This window comes from Amphiprion ocellaris, chromosome 20 (assembly GCF_022539595.1).
Source record: "Amphiprion ocellaris isolate individual 3 ecotype Okinawa chromosome 20, ASM2253959v1, whole genome shotgun sequence".
Taxonomy (NCBI): Eukaryota; Metazoa; Chordata; class Actinopteri; family Pomacentridae; genus Amphiprion; species Amphiprion ocellaris.
Window position 1 is genome coordinate 13,373,952 of NC_072785.1, and position 14,169 is coordinate 13,388,120.

The 14,169-nt window shown below is 38.5% G+C and overlaps 1 protein-coding gene across 2 annotated transcripts in view; it reads right to left on the minus strand.

The window, feature by feature from the left end:
• Nucleotides 1-145: 145 nt before the first annotated feature.
• The window catches only part of myo6b (myosin VIb), a 38,026-nt gene continuing 24,002 nt past the window's right edge, over nt 146-14,169 (minus strand). The window contains exons 24-33 of one of the 2 annotated variants that reach the window (XM_023284484.3): nt 13,151-13,241; nt 11,823-11,973; nt 10,286-10,494; nt 10,107-10,185; nt 8,170-8,330; nt 8,000-8,050; nt 5,595-5,698; nt 3,506-3,640; nt 2,294-2,512; nt 146-1,669 (exon numbers count right to left, since the gene is read on the minus strand). In XM_023284484.3, the coding sequence (XP_023140252.1) occupies nt 1,470-1,669; nt 2,294-2,512; nt 3,506-3,640; nt 5,595-5,698; nt 8,000-8,050; nt 8,170-8,330; nt 10,107-10,185; nt 10,286-10,494; nt 11,823-11,973; nt 13,151-13,241 (1,400 nt within the window). In that variant the 3' untranslated portion in view covers nt 146-1,469. The remainder of the gene's footprint in view (nt 1,670-2,293; nt 2,513-3,505; nt 3,641-5,594; nt 5,699-7,999; nt 8,051-8,169; nt 8,331-10,106; nt 10,186-10,285; nt 10,495-11,822; nt 11,974-13,150; nt 13,242-14,169) is intronic. The other variant, XM_035954729.2, reaches the window with a different exon arrangement.

A 14,169-nucleotide genomic window follows, 5' to 3' on the forward strand; every position in this document is an offset into this window, starting at 1 on the left:
GTTGTTTAATTAGTCTGCTCACTAATCTTATTAGCTGCTATTAGCATTAGGATGTCAGATCCATTACAGAGCACTGACCACTAACAGCTTTGTTTGTGAATTCTCACTTGTCAATTATGTACAGGAACTTCTATGAGCAATGAAGAACAATCCAGGAATACGTTTATTTTCTACAGTATTCCAGAGCGAAGGCCGACATACAGCAGAAGAGGAAACATCTGACAGTGACTCAGCAGTTACAGTATAGTACTACAGTATTTCTCAGTACGCAGGTGTGAGCCTAAACAGAGGTTTAACTGTCAAATGAGATGATGGGAATGATCCTGCTCTAACCAACGTAGGAGTCAAGTAATCAGCTTAATAAAATATTACATGAACAAACACGCGTAACACACACGCACACATTACATTATTGACTGTAAAACAACCCAAAACCCACAAAACTGCAAACATGAAAACATTTCCCTCCTGCATAACAAATTAGCAACAATACAAAAAAAGTTTCCCCTTTGAAGAATCACAAGAGTCAAACGAGCCGTATATGCAGCAAGAAAATGACGAATGAGTACAAAGACTTGTTTTAAAAATGATTCTGAAAGAAAAAAAATCTATTGTTTTTTTCAGCAGCTGTTAAAAGATCTAAGACATTTATTGTAACTGCTGTTATGTCAAATCTGTAGTAGAGGATGAAAAATAGCATTAAAATCTTTCAGAATTGACTTTAGATGCTATAATTTATACAAGTTATTCTCTTCGTATGACCTTCTATTCATGATTATCACCTTTAAGTACTTAATGCAAATCTGAGAGAGAAAATCAGCAGCTGTTCTTTCATGTCATGGAAAATCCAATTATTCCTACTAACACCAGATACATTCAGACACTAAATGATAATTATAGTCTTGATATTCGGAAAAACCATAAAGCATGACTTTATGGCTTGACAAGACAGTCACACACCATTAAAAGCATCTCTACACAGATTCTCAGGTTTCCCTGTCTAATATATCATTCTTTTTGAAGACCGTTAAGGTTTCAGGTTTATAGCAGGAAAGGCTATGCACCAATTAAGACTTAGTGGTGTAAAGATATTGCATTTTAAGGCCTCACAGTGGGATATTCCATTTGAGCAAAGATTAAGAAAAAGACTAAACGTGAATGTTAACACTACACCAATAAGGTGTTACACTGCAAAATGTAGAGATATTTAAAAAAAACTGAAAATAAACAACATACAAGTAATTATGATGTTTCATTGAATGAAACACTGATTGCCTACAGGAAGATTGTGAAAAGAGCATCATTCTGGTTACTTCCTCTCATCCCACATACCACAGGTACACTGTGCTGCTCTGCAATGTGCATGTGTGTGTGTGTGTATGTGTATGTGTGTGTGCATCGGTGTTGTGTTTCATTGTGCAGACCAAACTAGTGGCTGTAAGCTAACCTTGCGGCTGTGGTGCTGTGGTTCACTTGAGGAGACTCTGAAGCATGGCGGTAGCATGCGTTGGGCGGGCCTGCTTGTTCTCGATGGCTTTCTTCAGGTACTGAATTCCATCACAGCGCTCCCAGATCTCTTCAAACTGCCTGGGCAGGATCTCCGCCCCTCTCTTCCTGGTCAGACCCGTCTCCTCCAGACTCAGCTCACACATCTCCATATCATCTTTACCTGATGGCGTGAACAAAGAGGGAAGGGAGGTTTACTGACAATACATACACTTATTAAATATTCACCAAACAACGTTATACAAAGCTTATAAAGTGGCACTGAAACAGTTAAGTGATTGAGGCATTCTAAATGTAAGGTTTTTTTCTGCTTCCCTTTGTTTTTATTTTAATAAATTAATTATACCTTTGTGTTTTGGATTATTTGAAAGTCAAAACAAGCAACTACAAGATTTCCCTTGCTGGATGATTTTTTTTTTTTTTTTTTTTTTAGTTTTTTCTGAGACTTCCATCAATGCCTGAACATTTGGAACCCTCACACGGTGTAGAAAGGAATATGAAAGAAATACATTTCTGTTACAAAAATTGCTGCTTTGTGTCACATAATTTTCTTCTAATGAATCCTTCAAACTGAACAATCTAAAAAACGAATGATTTGACTGAATTGCTTACAATTGTCCATGATGTGAGGTTGATATGGAATAATTTTCGGTGGTCAGAAACCAATAATGTTGGGAACCACAGTACTGAATTTGTACATTTGTTGCCTTAAGATTAAGCAATCTAAATATGAATTTCTTAAAACAAGCCTTTGGTATAATAGAACAAAAAAAAAGTGTTGACTCACCGGCGACCAACACGATCGGCCGTTTGTCTGGGTGAAGCTCCATCTGTCTGGCTATCCACGGCCCATCAAAGTGGGCATACCACCAGCCTTTCTTTTTATTCTGGGGGTCCTTGTATTGGTCAGCAGGCCGGATAAAAGGGATGCGGAAATAACGCTGCTGCCGGTTCATGGCCACTTCTTGATGCTGGGCCGTCATCGGAGGAGCTGGGTTCTGTTCAGCTGTAGAGTGCAATCATTAAAAAACAGATTTGTATCAAGAATATATTGTCCTCTTTGCAAACCATTCAGATTTCAGGTTTACAGCTAGAAAGACTATGCATCAATTAAACCCATTATGTTCAGAGTAGCATTGCAAAGGATATTCACAACAAAGCATCTGTTATTTGGTGTAAAATAAATCTAACCTTGTAATAGGTATAACACACTAAGATAGGAAGAGAAAGATTTGCAAACATACAAGATCAAAAAATATCCAGGAAATGCACAGATAAATACTGGATGGAAAGGAATGTAAAGCAGCTTTTAGCCTCTTATGAAATGGCCTTGATAAGAGCACTGCTGCATCTGTAGAATCCAAGAACAGGATCCAAAAAGCTTTCAAGAGCTATCATATCAAAACAGAAATGCAAAGAAATACGGTGAAAGCAGAAGTAACATCTAATGTTCCCATTGCCCATCAAACCCAATGCTTGTTTTAAAAATGAAAAAGAGGAGAAACTCAGTGCACCGGTGAGCTGCTTTAAGCACCTAAATTCTATTTGTGTGTTTATTTGTGACACAGAGCACATGCTTGGTTGAGTTGAGAATGAAATGAGCAGAGCGAAGCTGTCATACTAGCAGCCACTGAACCTAACAAGGAATGGCTGGCAGTTACTTGCTAATTAGAACAAATATTGTTGACAGAGTCAGACAGCACGCAGCTGAATTTTTGGGCCTTGGCGTTTCGGTAGCTAATTGAACGTTGGGAAACAGAAGCAGGTTATTTGAGTGCAGTTCATCAATCACTGCAAATGAAAGCAAAGGGTTAAAGTGGAGGAAATAAACACTTGTCACCTGTAACCTAATGTGCCTATGATGAGATATGCACATGCGACTGCTTCCTATGCAGACTGTATGAGAGTATGCAAATTCATGCTCTATCCTCTTGTGTAGCATTGCAATGAAGAAATGTAGAGCAGCAGGATGATGCAGAGAATAATGTTTCCCACTAACCATAGTCCAAAACAGATTTAGGAGCCCTCTGATCACTCCCGTCATCATTACGTTTCTTGTTCTTGGACTTCCATGCATGATAAACCTTCAGACGGCGGTGGAACTCCTCTCTGCAGGCTGCCAGCAACTCAATGTCTGCAAAATGACATCAGTAAACGCTCAAGTAATCACTGCAAGCACAAATGGGTGACACCATCGAATAATGAAATTAACAATGAATGAATTAGCATTTCTACGCGTTGTGGATCGGTTGAAGATATTACATCTAACTTTTGTTTTTTAAGTCAAAATCCAAATCTGGATAAATGAAATGAGATATTATCAGTTTAAACTAGTATTTTACATGTCTTGAAGAGGAAATTGCTGAATGGATATTTCAATAATTTATTTATTATTATTTATTCATGATTGTCTTTTCTTTTAAAAAAAAAAAAAACAAGTTGAACTTCAGGCAAAACAGGATTTGCTGAGGTTAACTGCACATTGACTCAATAATTACTGATGCTAATCCATAAGTGTTAAAAAGATGGAAGAGATCTGAGTATACTGCATTCTCAAAAATAAGTTTCACACAGTAAAACTGTTTTTCAATGTTAGGAGAAATGTGTCGTCTTGCTGAGAGTTAGACGACAAGTTTGCTGCCATGCTCACATCTTTCCATTCAGTGTGAAGCTGGAGTCTCTGCTTGTTGCATAGCAGCCAGACAGTTGCTGCACCAATAACAAGAACTGGTCGTGCACATAAGACCAGCTAAAAGCACAGATTGATGTTTACACACAGCTAAATAAAAAGCCTGCAAGGTATTACAAGATCATTAATGAGCCTTAGATGTGTTGCTAGGCAGATTTGGTTACCTTTGGACACAGATTAGCCAGTTGTTTCTCCCTACTTCCAGCATGTGTGCTAAGTGAAGCTAACATGCTGGTGCTTGAAGCTACATATTCAACAAACCACTTTTTAGAAGAAAGCATGAAATGTCATACTACAGCTGATGAAATATTGTATGCAAGATATTTGGAAAGATTGGCTATAATGATGTTTGTTTTGGATTTACTGATATTTTAGGGTAGTCTAAGTAGTAAAAGGGTAGATTGAGTATTTAAAAAAAAATACAATAAAAAAAAAAAATATATATATATATATATATATATATATAGTAATAAAGGCAAAATAGCCAACAACATTCAGAAAATCAAGCATGATATATTAGATAAGACTAGTTTGACGTTTTAAACTCCTATTAAAGCCCAAATTATCAGTCAATATAACGGAGAGCATTATATTGTTGTGTTGTCTTTGTATTAATGAAATATAAAGAAAAAATAATGTTTTTAGTGGACGTAAAGCTATAATCAGTTAGACTTGAAGCACAGTTTTTTGGTAACACCACCAACACTATCAAAGCAAATGGGTTCCACAAATTAGCCAGATGTCCTTGGAATCCCACAGGGGATATCAGAGTGTCTAACACTGATCAGAGTACTGTACACAGTGGCGATAATTGAGGCACCAGCAAGGGAGCCAGCAGAAAGGAATCTGCTTTTCATGCTGACTGAGGAGAGGGTTGGCCGGGAATGACTAGGAAGAGCAAAAGTCAGCCATCCTCCATAATGGTGATAATTTCCTCTCTCCATCACTAAAACACAAACCGATGAGCCATAGCAGCTGTGGGAACATACTCGCAACATCCTCGCATCATCATTTTTCAGCCGAAGACATCTTGTGTTCGCACTCTGTACAGCTGCAGTCTCAGCTTTTTAACAGCCACTTTGGCAACTCTAAAAAGTGACTGAGAGAGAAATGACACAAAGGGCAGATGAAAAGCTTGTACAGAAAGCAATGTCGCCCCATGGTTTTGGGTATCAAAAAGGCCAAAACATGAGCTGATGCTGAATTATTTAATGTGGGGGCTGAAAACTGTAAATAAATTTGGGATGAAGGAGGGAAAAGAGGTGTATCATGAATTTCACTGACAGCTCTAACACCTAAAATCTGCATGTAATGGTTGCTTCAGAGCATACAAACACTCTGTTTTGTTGATGGAGGCAGCATCCTACTGGAATCGGGTGTGTTCAAGTGTGTTTCTCACCACAGGAAGTGTTGATGACATCTCGCAGCTCAGCATACTTCCACTTGCTGAGGTCATACTTTTTCACTCCGGCAGCAGCTTTGGTCGCCTGCACCTGAGGACCCCTATGGCAACAAACAGATGAACGTGGGTGAGAGAGAATAAATTAAAAAAGAATGTGAAGGTGTAGACAGGTAAGTGTGACGATGGGAGTATTACACATTAAGGGCTTTAGGTTCCTTAGTTTCAACACTGAATATGATTAAAGTTTCACATTTCAGAGAGGTGTTAGTTTCTAAAAAAAAAAATTGCAGAAACTGAATATAATAATCCAGTACTATGAGCTATACATGGAAAAAATCCACAGTGAATAACTGGGAATAAATCAACCACTGATGAGGAAGTATACTAGATGTAATAATTTCCAAGCACAGTGTGTTATTGTATTTAATTGGCAGACAAAAGAAATGATTATTAGAGGAAAACTAGATTTATTACGTATGGCGGCTTTAGTGACAAACGCCCTCATTTTCTCAACTGAGTAAATTCTTATTAAAAGCCAGTCAGCAGGAACACTGAAGAGCAGAGTTTGCCAAAAGTTTCAACTCTATCACTATTCTAATTTTTTATTAGTTTACTTCTAGTACCAACTACAGGGTGTTTTGTAAAGCTTATGTTAACAGAAAAGAGAGAATGCTGAAGAACACGGTGTAAATATGCAGTACTTTATAAATACATCAAATTAATGCCAACTGGAGGAGTTTCAGGTACTTAACAGAGCTCTGAGCTCAAGTCTCCGGCTTCCCTGCTGAGCTGAGACTGCTAATTCAATAATACCAAGGATTTGCCCCCTCTATTTACAGTTGGCATAGCTGCTAATGTCTCTGAGTAGAAGACTGCTGATCTACAAATCACTGGAAAGATTAAACAGACTCAGGATCATTGTCATTCTGCCTGAGACATGCGCCAGTGTGATGATTAACTCAAGGAAGAAGCTGTATTTTTCTTGGTGGAAGGGGAAAATGCAGGGGAAGTGAAGTGATAGCCAGGGCAGTAGGTAAATGGGAAATGAAAGGCAGTAAAAGGCAGAGGGAGGGAGGCTGGGGTCTTTTGGTCGTCCTTTCACTGCTACACCAGCCATGTTAGCCAGTCTATACCTCTGCTGCATGAAAGCTTTCATGTGCTTAATCTCTGTGCTTTGCATAAGCAACACATGTTGCATTATTCCCTGCAACAGATCTCCTGCTGGTTGTCAGAGCTCAGCTGACTCATAGGAACAGTTAAAGACACCTGCAGCGTGGACCCTTGAGCCAACACTGAGAAGATAGCAGACTATGGATCAAATGTAATTTGCTCCCTGAAGCTGCAGATAAGGCCTGTATCGACTCTGGGAGAGCACTTCCTGGCTTTAAACAGAGTATTTGAGGAGATACGGTACTACAAATTGTATTTAAACATATCTGAGTTAAAATAACTCCGATTCACCACATAGTGCTCTACATGCTCTTGCCGCTGTTTTACTGTTTCACAAAATGTAAGGAAAATACGTACTGTCCATTGCATGTGCACTACTTTCTACCAAAAATAAGACAATGCAATGTTACAATGACTCAAAAGTGTCTCAAACCTCAATTTTTAGTTCACTATACGGTAAACTACTGAGTATCCATTATATAATAGACAGTAAATGAATGAGTGGCAGAGTGATTTTTGATATGGCTGGGGTATAGCCGTGTTATTTTTCTGTTTGCTAATGTTTGCTTTCTTCCTGTCAGCTCTTCAGGTTTTAAAACTTCTTTAAATGAAATAATTTGGGAAGGAATGATTACTTCTTGGCTGAACTGCTAAAAACATGTCAACACTCTAACCTGTGAAGAACAAAGAGGAAAAAATAATGTTTTGAACACAGATCTTCTTTCTAGAGATCAATAACATTTATCAAGTTTAATTAAATATGTATATGTAAATATCCGATATTTGAAGAGACGGGAAAACATAGATATGACCTGTGAACCACGATGGAAAGGACTGCAGACTGGCTTCAAGCACTGGAGACTCATGTAGAGCCAAACAATATCAGAGAAACTGAAATCATGTATTGTATATTCTCAACCATTTCTGATTTATGGTTTGGTTAACCATCTTATTTCTGAATCACCGGTGATTAGACATAATTAACCTCTGAATCACATCTCAGAATTTGTGTCATAAGAAACACATATTGATCATCAAAAATTTGAATGCAGATTTTTTTATGAACAAAGATTAGACAATTTTATGTACGATTACGGTACGATCTTGATTGTATTTAACGCAAGTGAGAGATTTAGGAGAAGATAGGGGCTAAGGGAGCGAGTGAGTGACTACTGTTGGCGTTGGGTACACTTGAACATAGACGGGTATAGAAAGCTGTACTGATATCTTACATGGCTTTGGCTGAGTGTGAAGAAATAGGAAGACCTGAAAAAAACTCATCACTGGGGAAAACACAGCAACAGGAAAAAGGCAGTTACCCATGTGTGTTTAGGTCAGCATCGCTCATTTACTATGCAACACATGTATCATGCAAACATATGCACTGTTTGCAATACTATACCTGCGCAGGGCTGCATCCATCTGGCCCTCCTCAGTGATGAGCTCAGCCTCACTCTGAGCGATTCTCATGGCCAACTCCCTGTCTCTCCTCTCCTGCTCCAGTATGGCGGCATGCTGGACCTGCTCCTCACGCTCCAGAGCCAACTGGATTTCCAGCTCTGCCTGTAAACACACACACACACACACACACACACAAACACCACAACACAGCACTTTATGTGATTGCACAGTCTACATAAACCTAGTTCTTATCAAAATACTGATGCTGCTATTTGTGCCAGACGGAGCTCTGCTGTGTGGCCAAGCCTGATTAGACCTATTCATCCAGTTTTTGAGCAGCTAATAAAGCTCTGCTGATCATTTGTCTAGACACAACAGGGCACACAATACACAAACAACTGTCTGTTTTAAGATTGTGTCTAGGTTTGTCCCAAAGTGAAACTCACGGTTGTTATGTTATAGTTTTATTGGACAGTATTAACAAAATTAACAGCTCAATAAATCTAGCTATCCATTTGTATACTAAAATATGTATATTTATCTCCTAATTTATCTTCCAATAGAAAGCCAGTAATGAAGTCCACAGTGGATACTTTTCTCTGTGGAACTTTAAATATGAATAAATCTCCAGGTGAGAGGACCCTACATTATTCATACTGTAGGATGGTCTAATCAGCAGCTGTGTGGACATGACCAGAGTGAAGCATATAAACCAAAAGATATTCAGCATATACTCTTTGGTGCAATCCTTGTGATTTTGACATACTTTGCTAAATATAACAAATTGAATCTATGTGTCCCTCACTCACATTTCTTATGAGAATCCCAGCTAGAGATACAACATGAGCTTCAGATGTTGCAGAAGTCATTTGTATTGACAAATATTCATTATATTACAGTTTATCATAGAAACAACACCTGAAAAGTTTTCTTCAGAGTGGTGTTTCCTCAGAAAATATTACAATAAATGCTGAATTATATTTCAGCAGACAGGAAAGTTGTGCTAGACTAACCTTTGACACAGCAGAGAACATGGAGCAAATGCCATCAAAGTCAAAGCAGACACTGAGAGAAACTTTGCTGGTACAGTTTGAGCTTTAAAGCTGCGGATAAACAAACTTTGCAAAGAGTCTCCTGAGACATGTGGCTTATGACAGCCTGGTGTCAACTGTCTCCCTACTAGACAGAAAAACAGCATGCAAATGCCCAACTGGTCTGTGGTGAATAAAAAGGGGAGTTTTCAATATAAAGAGGATGTGGTGTGCAATGAACAGATGGATGAATGAATGGTAAAGAAAGGTGAGACATTAAATGCAGAAATGAGGGAGAACAGTTGAGTGTAATGAAGAAGTAAAGTGCTTCCTGAACCTGAAGAAATTCAGACTAAACCACAACATGTTCTAGAGGCTGGAAACAGTCATTTTTAGGCATTGCTTACTGAAATCAAATCATTAAAATCCATTTTCTGCTGGCAGTGGTGTGGTAGATGGGTGGTATTTGCTCCAGAGGCACCATAGTGTGCCTGACCCTGCATGTAACCCCAGCTTGTTAGAAGGACATTGGTAAAAAGGTTGCATTGTGTTATATATCTTATCTCATCTTATGTACACCCAATATAATGCTCAGCTTATTGTATGTGTAGAAGCTGGGAATAGGGGAGAAACCATTCTAAGTTTATTACAAAAGCAGGATTTGAATGGTCGGTCTCTGCAGTAGAATAGGAGTCAATTTCCTCACTGAGGGTTATACAACCTTAGACGAGACTGCAAGGGGTTCATCAAAACAATTCCATCAACCTAAAGTAGAAATTTGAAAAAGTGACGTGTCTTTTCAAATTACGATGCTGGTGGAGAATTTGTTAGTTATTTTCCCCATATTTCTGTCATAATTTTTCAACAAAAAAAGTGTCCAAAAAATATCACTTTGGGAGGTGCAAACCTGCAAAACCTTGTCTTCCTCCTTTCTCTTTTTTCTGTCCTCCTCCTCCTGCTTTCTTTTCAGCTCCATCTCTGCTTTCCTGCAATATTAAAAAAAATTAAACAATACTGACATTGACTGACAGCTCAACAGTCTTAAATCATTGGTTATTATAATATAATTAGTAACACATCACTTACAGACGTCTGTCCTCTTCCTCCTGTTTGCGTCGTTGCTCTTCCTTCTCCCTCCTCTTCCTCTCTTTCTCCATCTCCTCCTCGATGTGCTTCAGTCGCTCACTCTCTTCCTCCTCCTGCTTCTTCTTTTGCATGGAGGAGAGCAGCTTCTCTGAGCGTTTCACCAGTCCCTGATACTCTGTGTCAATCTCCTTCCAAGTCATCACTGTGGCCTAGTGGGGAAGAGAATAAGAATGGCAGGCCATGGCCACGAAGCAGGAAGAAGAAACACATTTCTTTATCCAGCTGTCGAACTATCACATTTTTTTCCCTCAATGGGTTGCTTTGAACACCATAACTACAAAGTATTTAATAATGAAACTGATGAGATGCCCACAGGATGCTTGTTGGGATAAAACTGTGCCCTGTGCTGACTTTCAGGGAAAAAGAAATGATCAGGAAGTGGCAGAGTCCAGTTACCCTCACTTGGCACACATTTCTATTCCCATATCACAACTTTACGGCAACAAGTAAGACAGTGATTGACACTGTGTCTGTCATTTGCCAACTGTAGCCACAATGCTCAATTCTCCACATACTTGTCAAACAATCAGCTGGGGGAGAAGAGGTCACCGTATTGTGACGATTCATTAGAGTGGGTCTCTAACAGTGACACGTCGAGGGAAGATGACAAGGTCTTGTCCCCAATGTATATAAAGGTCTGAATGACAGTCATTGGCATCTCATGCATTATTCACGCTGAGATGCCATGCCGGGAGCACTTTCTAAGTACTCAGAACGGCATAAGTGTCGACAGTGGGGATGCTAATAGGCTAACAGATGAGCATTGGGGAAGTGGCGCGACCGATTGGGGTACAGGAGCCAAGAGTCACTGGCTCTTTAGTGTCAATCAAGAAACCTTGAGGAACCGATAAGCACTTAAATCCTACTTGTTGACTGTGTACAGGTAACTACAAGTACAAAAAGAAAATAAACACTACTTGAGAATTCAGTACGAGGATGTCTGTGTATCATGTGAGCGTATTTGCGACGATTTGCTGTACCTTGAGGGTCTAATAAAATGGGTGCTTATTGCAAAGGGAGAGCTGGGATTTCACTAACCAAGTTTGATAATTTAGCAAAACAGCCTCACTAAATTAAATTATCGGCAAAGAGAGGATTCTTCTTCACCTAGCTCTTCTTTTTATCCTGAGGTGATTGAAAATATTGATTGTGAGACAAAGAATAAGAAAAGGGCACTGCACACTTAGGAAAGGCCATAGTGTATAACACAGAAAGGAGGTTTCTTCTACAAGGAGAAGACTGGATGTGCCAGAGCTACAAGTGCGATTGCAAAGAAGTCAGTCAGGGTTCAAGCAATGTGCACCAAAAGACCTTGCCCAGAGAAATACATATGAAACCGAATAAAAAAATGTACTATATACAACACAATGCTCAAAATATATCATATTGAAAGCATGTGAACAACTGTAGACAATCACCAGAGTGTAAAAACCTTCTACTGGATTGCTATAAGTGAACCTTTCTATCAATGCCTTACCTTAATCTTTGCTAACAGAGCATCTATGGAGGCAGCCAGTTCCTGAACTTGTTTGGCCATCTCCTGTTTGCCCTCCTTCAACCCGTTCACAACCTTGTTGAACCGTTCCATGTGTTTCTTCAAGTTTCGAACCTTCACCATACCATCAATCCTATGAGGGGAGAGAAAAATGCAAACTTACATATGAATATGTTTTTATGAAATCAGAGAAGTTCAATTCAAAAGGCAACTAATTAAAACAAACTTATTATGGAAGTGACATAGTGCAACTGAGGCATTTATTAAACATCCTAAAATTAATAATACACGTTCCCAGTTGAAATCCTGTGTCCTTGTCTTTCATATCAAAATCCCCGATTATCTTTATATTTTAAATAACTTGTCTTGAACTCAAGGGTGTAAACAAAAAGTAGTCTGATAAAATATCATTATTTTTAACTAGCTTACCCTGTCTATCATGCAGAATTTCCTTTGACCATTAGCTTATGAGTTGCAGAGAATTATCATGCATCAGAAGTGTGTGTTTAGATCTCAGTTGCCATAGGTGTGGCTGTGCTCTAATTTATTCTAAGTCAGAGTTTCCCCCCACATCTTTCATTTCTAGACCATAATGGCAGGTGAAATAGTTGCAGGCGAAATCCAGCAATCATATAACTTTTTAATCACACCAAGCCATGCCCAATTTCCAGCGATTTAAATCCCCATCATAATTGCAAGTTGATCATATATTTAGTTTCAGTCAGAATTACATCACATTACACTGCTACTTTACTGTAACTTTAAAAAAAGTTTGACTGTAGCAGACATTTTATTCATTTCAGAGACACCTTAGCTACTTGTTTCTATTTTTGGTTTTCACCTAAACAAAATATTACTGTTTGGAACAACAACCTCCATAGTGAACTACATGTATGAATAATGGTATAAAACATTTCTTGTGCACATACTGCCACTCACAAAAATCAATTCTAAAAAAACTATCTGAAAACTGATCTTCTGTGTGACTGCTTCTACCTAAATAGCAGGACACATGGTATTTCTCTAAGTGGTACAGTGAGACTTCCCTTCACTGTCTTCACAGTCCACAGATGACATTCTAGATTGATTTGAAATCATAAATGCATGATTTGGGAAAGTCATCAAAACCCACCAAGTGTAAATGTGTTTCAATATAAAGCGTACAGAGTGCAGGTTTATTGAAGAAAAAAAAAAAAAAAAGAGAGCAAGGGTCACAGACAAACATAAAGAATGATACATGTGTGTGAGAGGAAATGTGCTGCTGTGTGCCTGTGTGTCAGCTGGGGATAAAAAAGCAGGAGGAGACTCACCGTGGCTTATGCTTCTTCTTACACAACCACATGCGGACAGTCTTTTGAATCTTAATGCAGGCCAAAGCTCTGTAGCTCATCTTGTTCCTGACTGTTGTTGGGGAGACAAACGAAGCAGCAAAGATATACAAAAATATTTCCAGTGGAGATTAAAATGTTATATAAATGGAAACGTAAAAAGTCTATTTTTCAAAATAAATACCAAAACATTGAAAATAACTGACCTGGAAAGTTAAAGCTTAAATTATGATACGACTGCTAATAAATAACTCATAAACTGCTACAATCAGTGTTGTTGATCAGGCATGTACAAAACTAGTAACAGTGCACAATACACACTCTTTCTCTTACATTGACACACACAAATGAAACAGCGATAATATGGTGTTGAAATAATAGGAAGGAAATAATAAATGACCACGACCAGGGGCATACATTTCCTCAGGGCACTTACGCAGGGAATGTGTGGTCAAGCAAAGGCAGTGCTCGGTCATAACTGTAATGTAATTTCATTTCATGCTTTTACACAAACAAGCAGAAGCCAGCCTGCACTTTGTTAAATGGCAGAAATCAATAGGTTGCCACTGACTGTAATGGCAAAAGGGACCTGCTTTTAGAATACTATTCCATCTTGCTAGGGGCTGCTTCATTTAATATTCTGAAATAATGAATGCAAGCGTGAAATATCAATAAGAAAGCACTGACTCAGGTCAGGTGGCTGCACAATGCCAGACACAAAATAGCACTAGGGTAGTAGTAGTAATATACTGAAAAACAAGTGTTGAAACAAGACGTTTAACTATGGCCTTAAAGTGAAGGCAGTGTTATAGTTATTACATATTTTTCAAATTTCTACAAGAAGTGTTCCATTATCACAACTAAAAAACAGCAAAATTAGATAAGCAATGTCCACTGGAGGAATCACAAACCAGATAGGAATTTGAAATAATAACATTATAGATATTCATGTTGGTGCGTTCGAGGCGGCCTGATTTGTTGAAAATTGTGTTATGTTGGTG